Source organism: Nansenia antarctica (assembly GCF_963989245.1).
Source record: "Nansenia antarctica genome assembly, chromosome: 6".
Classification (NCBI taxonomy): Eukaryota; Metazoa; Chordata; class Actinopteri; order Argentiniformes; family Microstomatidae; genus Nansenia; species Nansenia antarctica.
The window spans coordinates 30,692,016-30,704,957 of record NC_137676.1 but is presented as its reverse complement, the minus strand read 5'-3'; the positions used below and the strand labels follow the sequence as shown (position 1 = coordinate 30,704,957).

The following is a 12,942-nucleotide window of genomic DNA, read 5'->3' as shown; positions in this document are numbered from 1 at the left end:
TACAATAACTCATTTGTATTTCATTGGTTATGAAGAGGTACAAATAAGCGATTATTTAAGAAAATACAGTACTTAGTAGTTTTTGAGAAATAAATAAAATTATATTTTTCAGTCATAATTTGTGTGCATTTTAAAGAGAACTTCTAAATTAACAATGTATCTGTTTTCTCAGGTCCTGTGGACAACATTCAACCAAACTATACACAGACACACAGTAAGGGTTTTCTTTCTGATCTGTCATCCAAGATTGATGAAAAGTCTGCAACATCATGTTGTCTTCATAGTTCCACTTGTCTTTTATAGATGGCTCTTCCACTGTGCGGCTGGTCAACGGCCCCACAAACTGCTCTGGGAGAGTGGAGGTGTTCCACTCAGGCCAGTGGGGTACGGTGTGTGATGATGACTGGGGTCTGCAGGATGCCCAGGTGGTATGCAGAGAGCTGGGATGTGGAGCAGCTGTAGAGGTGTTTGAATTGGCCCACTTCGGAGAAGGGACGGGTTCCATCTATCTAAATGAAATCGCCTGTTCTGGCTCTGAAGACTCTTTGCTGCAGTGTCACCACAATGGGCTGGTGAATCATGACTGTGACCACTTTGAAGATGCAGGACTCATCTGCTCTGGTAGACCCATATTGTTTTGACTTAAGTTGATATTCCACAAAGAGCTTGAAATAATGTTTCTTTAAATTTCTGTTTTTGATAGTATAGTTAAAGTCCTGGTGTAATACTACCACTATCCTAGAATAGTTGCACACTCGCCTTTTTTCTTGCTCTTGAATTGGTTAGATTTGTTAAAACGTGCTAAATGTGTGTGAAAAAAATATTTAAGATTATGTGTGATTTTAAAGAGAACTTCTAAATTAACAATGTAACTTTCTTCTCAGGTCATTTAGACTACATTCAACGAAACTCTACGCGCACAAACAGTAAGCATTTTCTTCATGATTTCTCACCCAAGATTGATGAAAAGTCTGCAGCATCATGTTGTCTTCATAGTTCCACTTGTCTTTTATAGACGGCTCTTCCACTGTGCGGTTGGTCAACGGCCCCACAAACTGCTCTGGGAGAGTGGAGGTGTTCCACCCAGGCATCTGGGGTACGGTGTGTGATGATCGTTGGGGTCTGCGGGAAGCCCAGGTGGTGTGCAGAGAGCTGGGATGTGGAGAAGCTTTAGAGGCGCCTCAAAGAGCCCACTTCGGAGAAGGGATAGGTTCCATCTATCTAGATGAACTCGCCTGTTCTGGCTCTGAAGACTCTTTGCTGCAGTGTCGCCACAGTGGGTTGGGGAACCATAACTGTTACCACTCTGAAGATGCAGGAGTCATCTGCTCTGGTAGACCCATATTGTTTTGACTTATGTTGATATTCCACAAAGAGCTTGAAATAATGTTTCTTTAAATTTCTGTTTTTGAAAGTATAGTTAAAATCCTGGTGTAATAATACCACTTTCCTAGAATAGTTGTACACTACCCTTTTTTGTTGCTCTTGATTTGGCGAGAACTCAATTTCACAATATGGGTGAATAAATAATTTAAGATTAAATGAGATTCTAAAGAGAAGTGCTAAGTTAACAGTCTGTCTTTGTTCTCAGGTCATGTGGACAACATTCAACCAAACTCTACACAGACGCACAGTAAGGGTTTTCTTCATGATCTGTCATCCAAGATTGATTAAAGTTCTGCAGCATCATGTTGTCTTCATACTTTTACTTGTCTTTTATAGATGGCTCTTCCACTGTGCGGCTGGTCAACGGCCCCACAAACTGCTCTGGGAGAGTGGAGGTGTTCCACCCAGGCCATTGGGGTACGGTGTGTAGTGATGACTGGGGTCTCCTGGATGCCCAGGTGGTGTGCAGTGAGCTGGGATGTGGAGCAGCTTTAGAGGCGCCTCAAATGGCCCGCTTTGGAGAAGGGACAGGTTCCATCTCTTTGGCCGAACTTTTCTGTTCTGGCTCAGAAGACTCTTTGCTGCAGTGTCGCCACAGTGGGCTGGGGAACCATAACTGTGGCCACTACGAAGATGCAGGAGTCATCTGCTCTGGTAGACCCATATTTTGTTGAACTAAGTCGATATTCCACAAATAGCTTGAAATGTTTATTTAAAGTTCTGTCTTTGAAAGCATGTAGCATATCTGCAAAATGTTAGTTAAATCCTGATATAATAATAGCACTATCCTAAAGGTAGAATAGTTGTACACTACTTTTTTTTTGCTCTTGAATTGGCGAGAACTCAATTTTACAAAGAGGGTGAATCAATTATTTAAGATTAAGTGAGATTCCAAAGAGAACTTCTAAATTAACAATGTATCTATTTTCTCAGGTCACATGGACAACATTCAACCAAACTCTACACAGACACAAGGTAAAGGTTTTCTTCATGATCTGTCATCCAATATTGATGAAAAGTCTTCAGCATCATGTTGTCTTCATACTTTTACTTGTCTTTTATAGACGACTCTCCCACAGTGCGGCTGGTCAACGGCACCACAAGCTGCTCTGGGAGAGTGGAGGTTTTCCACTCAGGCCAGTGGGGTACGGTGTGTGATGATGACTGGGGTCTGCTGGATGCCCAAGTGGTGTGCAGACAGCTGGGATGTGGAACAGCTTTAGTGGCATCTGAAATTGCCCACTTCGGAGAAGGGACAGGTCCCATCTCTCTGGATGACCTCGCCTGTTCTGGCTCTGAAGACTCTTTGCTGCAGTGTCGCCACAGTGGGTTGGGGAACCATAACTGTTACCACTCTGAAGATGCAGGAGTCATCTGCTCTGGTAGACCCATATTATGTTGATATTCCACAGAGCTTGAAATAATGTTTCTTAAAGTTCTGTTTTTGAAAGCATATGTGACAGGGTCTGATAAAATAGTCCTCAAGTCAGGCAGGGTCATTATTTATTTATTTTTCCAGATTATGAAAGTGCAGATTGTAACCTTCAAATGGTCAAACAAATCTTCAGCAACTGTGTGATGTTATAATGTCAATATGGACGAACATCTCTGAGGAATTTGCACTTTGTTGAATCTATGCCACAAAGAATTAAGGCAGTTCTGAAGGCAAAAGAGGGGGTCCAACCCGGTACTAGCAAGGAGTGCCTAATAAAGTGGTTGGTGAGTGTTTACTGAAAGCTGTCTCTCCTTATCTCATGGTCCTGCCTTCTGGGACTGTCAAGAGTTCAGTGCCAGTGGACCTCAGGAGTCTACCTGGTGTGTACCTCACAAGCATGTCCATGATGTATTTAGGTGCCTGGCAGTGGAGTGACTTATGGACTAATAAAATACCGTAATCTTGAAATCTATTCTAAAACTAATAGGGAGCCAGTGCAGTGATGATCTGTGGTGATTTGTGGAAGACTGGTGTGATATGTGCTCTCCGTCTGGTCCTTGCAAGGACACGTGTGGCTGCATTCTGTACTATTTGCAGTCGACTAATGGCAGACGATACAGTGAATCCAATTCACAAATTATAAGTATTTGGTGATCCTAAAACTGTTGTTTGATATATCGTTTGGACACTTTAACACTTAAACTTTTATAATATGAAAAAAAGGCCCTTTTTACCAGACCATGTCACATATGATTATCTACAAAATGCTAGTTAAAAATCCTGATATAATAATAGCACTATCCTAAAGGTAGAATAGTTGTACACTACCCTCTTTTCTTGCTATTGAATTGACGAGAATTCTACACAGACACACAGTAAGGTTTTTCTTCATGATCTGTCATTCAAGATTGATGAGAAGTCTGCAGCATCATGTTGTCTTCATACTTTTACTTGTATTTTATAGACGGCTCTTCCACTGTGCGGCTGGTCAACGGCCCCACAAACTGCTCTGGGAGAGTGGAGGTGTTCCACTCAGGCCAGTGGGGTACGGTGTGTGATGATGGTTGGGGTCTGCAGGATGCCCAGGTGGTGTGCAGAGAGCTGGGATGTGGAGCAGCTTTAGACGTGTTTGAAATGGCCCACTTCGGAAAAGGGAATGGTTCCATCTCTCTGGATGACCTCGCCTGTTCTGGCTCAGAAGACTCTTTGCTGCAGTGTCGCCACAGTGGGCTGGGGAACCATAATTGTGGCCACTATGAAGATGCAGGAGTCATGTGCTCTGGTAAGATCAATATAGTCTATTTGAAGGTACTTGATGTCATTCAATAATCAGTAATGTTCCATTATGTGCATTAATAGGACGTTATGCACCTGTCTGTTTAATCCATGTGGCAATCTGTGGTATCTACATCATAGGGCCCTATTATGCATATTTTGCTCCTAGCGCTAAGAAGTGGTTTGAAAAGTTCTTAAGTTTAGACTTCATGCACGTTTTGAAACACGAGCGCGCCTCCGCGGTTTGCGCATGCATGTGGGCACACATGAACACGCACGTGGCTCCACGGCAAGACGTCAATTACGGTCACAGTATAAATGCCACCACTGGCAAATGTTAAGCCAGAGAGAGAGAACAATGGAATATATCCTAGGAAGGAATTATGATAGACGAAGACGGCGCGCCGAGCGCATATACCGGCAACGACTTTGTTACCTCGGGCTGACAGGTAGGCCAAATCTCAAATCAATCCTGGATTCGTGATCTAAGCATTTTAGCGCTTTCAATTGGTGATCCAACTGTTAATAATGCTATAATATATTGCAATTACAATTATATTATAGCCTATTATTAAAATATGGATAATATAGCCTATATATATATATTCTTTTATTCTGTTTACAGAGCAGCAATGCTTGTATGAGCTGCGCTTCACCCGTCAGGCAGTAACTGACATCATGCACGAGCTTGTTACTTTCTTCTGCAGAGAAGCGCGCTGACCTCCTTCTTAGGACTTCCATAATAGCATAGCGCTAAAGACTCAACGCAGCCGGTTCTTAAAGGGAATGGCACCTGGCACGCTGATTGGGTTGATTGAGAAGACGCCCAAAACACACCCATGACTAATTTCTTTGCTTAGCGCCGGGTTTTAGGCACCCACTACCGCACGCATAATAGCAAAGTGGCCTTGACCACGCCTCCACGTCTTAAGTTTAGATCTACCGCCTCGTCTTATTGCTTAAGACTTATGAAGTGCATAATAGGGCCCATAGTCTCATGGTTCCTTACCTTGAAAGTAGCGTATGGGCCAAAAGAAAAAAAGGATAACATCAGAGGATACAATAAATATATTGAATGGTCAACCTAACCCTAATACAAACAACACATTAAACCATGGAGCAAAACAAGGTTATATTTTAGGTTCTGACAAGACAGTTGAACTAAACTCGTGTTACATTCTTAAGTTACACTTTACAACAAGGATGCATTGATTTGTGACAGGAGCTGGTGTTCCCCAAGTCGGCACGGTCATTTTTCTTTTTTAACACTAGAACCGCCAGAGGGCGCTGTATACCTAAAACCGCCAACGGGTCAAATTGACGTCTGTGCCTGGCTACGGCATTTCTAGTATCCGAGCCTACAACAAAATGTACTCTGTCATTGTATTAAGGCATTGTGTTCACAAATGAATATTTCAAGTCATAAAATGGTGTTGGTCCTCTTGTTTTATAATTTAACTATCTTTGACAACACTCATCGCTTTGCCTGTACGTCAATGTAAATCAGTCAAAAATAACACTGGAAATGGGTAGGCTATTAGAAGAATATTTGGGTGGTGTGATAGGCGTAAAACGTCATTCACCACATAAAAAACTAAATTAACAAAGTACCTACCCCAAATGGACCATAATAACCACAGCATCGGCCTATGTTGCAACAGAATGTGACGAAAGAAAGCGCGCCTCCTGGGATGTCTCAGTCGCTGAGCTGAAGGCATTTATTGCTCTGCTATATGTGAGGGGTGGATACTGCCGGAAAAAACATTGAAATTGAAAGTTTCTGGTCGGAGAAATGGGGAAATGCCTTTTTCAACTCCACATTATCTCAGAACCGGTTTCGGGAGATCATGCGCTTTCTGCGCTTTGACAGGAAAGAGACCCGACGCCCCCGGTTGACCACCGACAGGTTTGCGCTCATGGCTGAAGTGTGGGAGAGATTCAGACAAAACTGCATCTCATGCTACAAGCCAGGGCAGGACATCACCGTGGACGAACAGCTGTTCCCAACGAAAACAAGGTGCCGGTTCACGCAATATATGCCCAACAAGCCAGATCAATTTGGAATTAAATTTTGGCTGGCAGCAGATGTTGAGAGCAAATACCTGCTGAATGGCTTCCATACCTGGATACAAGCAGACCAGCCACGTAGAGGGACTATTGTTTGTGCCGTTGCCTATAGCGGTTATAATGCATTTTTATATGTGGGTCGATTTGACGTTGTGGCGGTTATAGGTATAAATGCCTGTATTTTTTATTTAGATGTATCTATACCATATTTAATAATAGGAAGTGCAACACAACACCATTTTAGGAAAAGTCAAAGACGGGGGGACTTCAATATTTTATTAAAACATAGTTATGTACAATTGAAAAACCCACTTGGGTCAAATTGACGTCATGGCGGTTCTAGTGTTAAAGGTTAGATTGTAAGCTTTCAAATGATGCCATACATTGAAAATAGTTGAAGAAGATATGCTTAATTGAATGTTGGTACACCTCAAACCAAATAGCAGAGAAAATCGCACAGCTTGTACTTGTTCTGCTAACAACAAAGTACGTCGCTATGTAACATATCTAACATCTGCATGTTAAGCACATCACAACATGCTGATACAACATGAACATGCTAAAAACACATAACTAGATGATCACACAGTCCTTGCTTTTGAACAGCCCTAAAACGTAAGTTTGTTTACAAGACATGTATCACTAGCACTGAGCGAGTACATAGCAGAATGGCAGATGATATGGTGAAACGAAAACAAACTGTGTTCAAATTATAATTATTTAGTGATCCTAAAACTGTTGTTTGTTAATTGGGCTCTTCAACACGAAACACAGAAAAAAAAGAAACAGATTTCACGATTCCTGACATGTTACCCCTTTAACTAGCCTCTGTCATATTTAATTAACATTTTGTTTTAATTAACATGAATTAATAATCATCTATAGAGCATTCTGTATTTGTGCATGTATTGATACAACTCTCGAACAAATTAAGAGACCACTGCAAAAGTATCAGTTGCTCTGGTTTGACTATTTATAGGTACGGTATGTGTTTGAGTAAAATGAAAAATGTTGATTCATTCTATAAACTACTGACAACATTTCTCCCAAATTCCAAATAAAAATGTTGTTATTAAGAGCATTTATTTGCAGAAAATGACAACTCGTCAAAATAACAAAAAGATGCAGTATTTTCAGACCTCGAATAATGCAAAGAAAGTAAAAAAAAAAACATTTTCTCTTTTAACTTAGGAAGAGTCCAGAAATCAATATTTGGAATAACCTGACACTGAATTAAGCTTTTCTCTTCTTCACTCAAAACTTTTCTTTTAAACTCTTTTGGCTTGGTCAATAGTTATGTTTTCATTCCAATTACTTTTGAGGTACTACTAGCACTGTTTCTGCCATCCAGCTGGTCCTATTGCTAGAGGATAGTGAGGACCACAGAAGTATTTTAAAAATATTTTTCCTTCTTAAATAAGATTGGGTTCAGATGATCACCTAATCAGTACCTCAGTGAGTAGAATGACGTGTGGCTGTGTTGCAATTCAACAGACACTGGAATGGAATGGCTGCCATACATATAGAGATGCTGATTTAAAAACAATTTGGAGTGGTCTCTTAAAGAGAAAGAGCTATCTCTCTCTCATCTACTATATCTAGCTATCCTACTATCTTTTATCCATTTGTCCATAATATCTCATTTTCTTTCAAATACCTAGCCATCATCCTTTCTACCTATCACCAGAGCTGACCCTAACCCTGACCTGACACACCTGCCCTGACCTGACCCACCCTGCCCTGCCCTGACCTGACCTCTGGGCCAGTTGAGATGAGGCTCAGCCTGAGCCTGACAGTCCTGGTGCCAGGAGAAAGGAACTAAGTGGAACATGACATTGAGTGGGCTCAACTAGCAAAAACAAAAACAAAAAACCTGATTTGAACTTAGTAATAACACAGGATGGATAATTAACGACATACAATGTGTTTGCAACAATAGACCGCCAGTGCTGAGCAGCCAACTGTGCCGCTTTCACAAAAAGTTAGCACATTTCAAAAACAAAAGGAAAGGTAGATACTAATATTCTTAGAACCAAGGTTACAGTTGCAACCATCAAAATAACATGGTACCATTATAAAAATATAGCTTGGCCACAAATAAACATGGAAAAAGTGCAATAACATTCATCAGATTGTATTATCTCCCCCAGTAGTAGTGTAATTCAGAGGCATTAAGGCGTTCATGTGCTTAGTTATCCCTCCCTGCTCCGGAAACGGTAGAGCAGTGGCGGCTGGTGATAAAATGTTTGGGTGGGACACAGGTTATGGGGGCATGCTCCACGGGGAAGAATATCAACTTTAAAATCTGGATTTTAGCATGAGAATATATATATATAACTTGTATTAAAGGGCAAACAGCAAACACAACAAAAATATAATGCACAACAACTGACAAATCAACTGGAATAGTCTTTGTTAGCAGAGTAGACCTAATGTTAACAGAATGGACTTAAACCCTTTGTCTATCTGTGCAAAGGTAAGGTGAATAATTCTAGCAGCTCAAATGGATTGTACTGTCCAGACAGTTGTCTTGTTTAGCCATTCAACTAGGCATTATTTATTCAATGGAGAAAGACTTGGTCTTCAGCTGGCTTCCACTGAGCATTGGGTAGGCCTTCAAGGTGCTGTTCAGGCCCCCTTGTACTCTTCAAACCTGTCCCCCTGCAGCAAGGTGGCACTGACCAGGTGGTTTGTGAAGGAGAAGCGCTCCTTGGCGTGTCCAAGTATGGTATCACAGACCTACAGAGAGAAGAAGAATTAAAAAATTATAAATAATAATATGTACCCTGTTCTTTTTTCATGCTAGTGTTTTGGGAGTTCTAGCATTCTAGCGTTGAAAGGTTAAAGGTCCCATATCCTTTGAAAACAGTTTATTGTTTTTGTACTCAGTACAAATACAATAAATAAATAATAAATTAATTAAATTAAAATTATAATTATATTTAAATATAATTTATAATTAAATATAATTTAATTTTAATAATACTAGAACCAGCCCCCCTACTATATAATCCTGACCCAGACACACGTCTGACTCTCCTGTGTGTCTCAGAGCCCACGGGTGCAGCAGGAGCAGGAGAAGTTCCAGCTGGAGAGCTCTCCTCTGGGCTGGAGCGTGGCCGACGTGGCCCACTTCATCAGAACCACCGACTGCGCCCCGCTCGCCCGCATATTCAAGGTACAGGTATTACCGAGCTGCACACACACACACACACACACACACACACACACACACACACTCACACTAGACCACGCTGGGGGTCACACTGCCTCTGGGAGAGCCCCTGACACACACACACACACACACACACACACACACACACACACACACACACACACATTATTTATTTAATTTAATTTATAATTAATTATAAATATAAAGACATTATATATAAATATATAAAGAGGCAGCAGACAGTGTTGTTATTCATGGTCATGTCTGCATACCCTGATATGTTACACTGAGAGAGAGAGAGAGAGAGAGAGAGAGAGAGAGAGAGAGAGAGAGAGAGAGAGAGAGAGAGAGAGAGAGAGAGAGAGAGAGAGAGAGAGAGAGAGGGGGGCAGGGAGAGAGAGAGAGGGGGGTGGGGGAGAGGGAGAGAGGGGGGCGGGGAGAGAGAGGGAGAGGGGGGCGGGGGAGAGGGATAGGGAGAGGGAGAGAGGGGGGTGGGGGAGAGGGAGAGAGAGAGAGGGGGGCAGGGAGAGTATATCTGGACTTCCTCTGCCAATATCGGGATAAACAGAGAGCCCTAAATTATTATGTTAAATTATTGAAACTTTGACATGCCAATCCTGATCCATCAGTCTTGTTCCATCTGTGACTTTTTAGTATGCCAACACTGTGAAAATCAGAAATCTGTTCTGTACCTATTACAGTATTTCCATAATTTCCTAATTCATATTTCTCCATATTTTAATAACACAGGGTATTTGCAACATAGCAATTACCAGGAAGTGAATTAATATATAAAATAATATATGGGACCTTTAATGTTAAAACTATACTGAGCACAGTTCCCTCTCCAAAATGTCAAATATAGTACTTTTCTGTTTTTAATATTGTAAATGATGCCTCAGGATCAAAATTATTTTTAGTCACATTTCTCAAAATTGTGTGCCTTCATTTTATTTAAACGAAGGCCTCCGGTGTAACATGGACTGTGACTGATTCTACAACATCAACTCACCTCTGCTGCAATCCTTTCATGGTCCTCTAGACTGAGTGCCCGACGTCTCTTTGTTGGCTGAGACCCAGCGCTGCTTTGCTCAACCATGGCATGGAGAGAATTTCTGCGAGGACTAAGAATTAAAAATAAGAATAAAACAGAGATAAGACAGAAAGTGAATAATAATGATAATAGATTAGATTCAACTTAGTCATTGCACAGAGTACAAGTACTGAGACAACAAAATGCACACACACATTAATAATAATCATAATAAAAATAATCATATTAGGAATACCCATACCTGATCTTTTGTATGTCCTGCTGGAACTGCTGGATGCACTGCTGGATATGGACTGAATCTATCTTCTTCTTCTGCAGTTTGGCATAGAGGAAGTCCACATGTGGCATGATGTGGTGAAAAAGTTCCAGAAAGAACTTAAAATCAAAGTTATCTGAGTCTCGTATGCGTTCAAAACAGCGAATTAGGTCCTCTCTGTGCTCAAACACCGTATTGATGGAACGGCTGTGAAAGTTCTGTCTGACGTTGCTGGATGTTGGCAGTTGATGGGCCACTACTTCATCAAGAACAGCTGTCCTCTTGGGTGACTTGGAAAAAAAACTGGCAAATCCACTGAGGTCAGAAAAGAAAATTCTCACTCTGGATATGCTAGAGGTGGCCTGTTGCATTATCAGGTTGAGCTGATGTGCATAGCAGTGGATGTAGTGAGCATTTGGGTACACATCTTGTATTCTCCTCTGAACACCTGAAATGGCACCCCTCATCACGCTGGCTGCATCATACGCCTGGCAGATGAGCTTCCCTTTCTGAGCATCAGGGAGGATGGCAGCAAGACGTTCTTTTAGTGCTGTGGCAATGGACTCGGCTGTAGCTGACTGCAAAGGGATGAACTCAAGAAATCTTTCTTGCACAAAATTTCACACAGTCTATAATTCTGGATAGGATGTGTCGATTTTTTCTCACCTCTTCGTTGTGCCTTCTAATGCCAATTCTGTAGCCTACGTCGAGCTGTTCAGCAATGCTAAGCCTACCAAAGAAACTTAGCCTCATGCTATTTTCAATATGGCTGCGGCTACTTTGATGCCGTTTGCATTTATCTGAAAGATGTTTTAGGTCTTTTACCCCCGTCGTTGTCCACAACGCCTCGGTGCCGGCACTTTGAAAAAGCAAACAGGGAAAGCAATAAAAGGCATTGCTAACACCACATCCAGTTAGCCAACTCTGTTTCTCATAAACCGTGCCAGTGAACGCCCGGTTGTAAACTCGTCCCCGATCTCTTGATTGCTGATTAATTTGCAAATCGGGTCGTTCTGGTCCAAGCTCTTTAATCCGTTTCTGTTCTTGAATTGAACGCCTTGAAAACGGGTTTTCTTTAAGCGAGACAACCAAATGTTCTTTTAGTTCAGAAGCACTTCTCCCAGTAGAACATGCAGCAGCCTCCATTGTTTCACTTTCAAAGTGAGGCGCCAAAGTCACGTAACAGTAATGAGGTCTACAATTGGCTATGGGGAGTTGCCTCCCCCTCCTCCATCTGGACGATCAATTGGCTATGGCGGAGATCCCTCCCCCTCCATCCGGATATGATGTAATCTAGCATCAACATTTGAATGAATGAATGAATGAATGAATTAATGGTCTTTATTGTCATTAATATAGTACAGGTACCATACAACGAAATTTGTGAGGGGGGGCTCCCCTGGTGCTAGAAAAAAAAAACTAAAAACAAGAAGGGAAAAGAGCTCGTTTACATAAATAAAGGCTATATACACTATCCACTATACTATACTATACAAATAAAACACTGTGCTGTACTCTATGCTATGCTATAAATATCCTAACATTTCCTATCTCTGAACCTTATGTGCACGAGGGTTGTCATATTGCATAGTATTATTGCACATTCATTTAAAGTGTCGCAGTTTGCAGGTTTGAAATGTTCACAGTTGTGTTTCAGTATTGCACTTGATTACAATCTAGTAGCTGCCATCAAATTGTCTAGATTGTCCAGGGCCTAGAACCTAGGTCTTTGCTGTGTTCAGGGCCTGAATGGCCCTAGGGTAGAAGCTGAGCTTCAGTCTATTTGTCCTTGCGGACATGGTCCTGAACCGCCTGCCCGAGGGCAGCCGAACAAAGTGTTCGTTCCCAGGGTGGGATGGGTCTCTGGAGATCTTGGAGGCCTTCCTGAGGCAGCGTGTGTTGTACAGCTCTTCCAGAGAGGGGAGGGGGGCGCCGATGATCTTCTGGGCCGATCTCACCACTCTCTGTAGCGCTTTCCTCTCTGCGGCTGTGCAGCTGGAGAACCACACGCAGATGCAGTAGGTGAGGATGCTCTCCACTGTGCAGCGGTAGAAGGTCACAAGCAGCTCCTGTTTGAGGTGGTATTTCCTGAGGACTCTCAGGAAGTAGAGCCGCTGTTGTGCCTTCTTGATGATGGCTGCTGTGTTGGTCTTCCAGGACAGGTCATCCTGTATGTGCACCCCCAGCAATCGGAGGGTTGAGACTCTCTCCACGCTCCCTCCATCGACGAGCAGGGGCTGGACCTCAGATTTTTTCCTCCTGAAGTCCACGATGATTTCCTGGGTCTTTGACTG

General features: G+C 42.1%; 1 protein-coding gene across 1 annotated transcript in view; it reads left to right on the top strand.

Annotated features, from left to right (window-relative positions):
- LOC308160430 (scavenger receptor cysteine-rich domain-containing protein DMBT1-like) overlaps positions 1-10,473 on the top strand; it is a gene marked incomplete at both ends in the record, with an annotated part of 42,362 nt that extends 31,889 nt beyond the window's left edge. The window contains 10 exons of the mRNA XM_080534344.1: positions 304-621; positions 1,016-1,333; positions 1,723-2,040; positions 2,320-2,361; positions 2,451-2,768; positions 3,786-4,129; positions 5,926-6,113; positions 8,831-8,891; positions 9,216-9,341; positions 10,381-10,473. Of these exons, the coding sequence (XP_080390470.1) occupies positions 304-621; positions 1,016-1,333; positions 1,723-2,040; positions 2,320-2,361; positions 2,451-2,768; positions 3,786-4,129; positions 5,926-6,113; positions 8,831-8,891; positions 9,216-9,341; positions 10,381-10,473 (2,126 nt within the window). The remainder of the gene's footprint in view (positions 1-303; positions 622-1,015; positions 1,334-1,722; positions 2,041-2,319; positions 2,362-2,450; positions 2,769-3,785; positions 4,130-5,925; positions 6,114-8,830; positions 8,892-9,215; positions 9,342-10,380) is intronic.
- Positions 10,474-12,942: the final 2,469 nt, after the last annotated feature.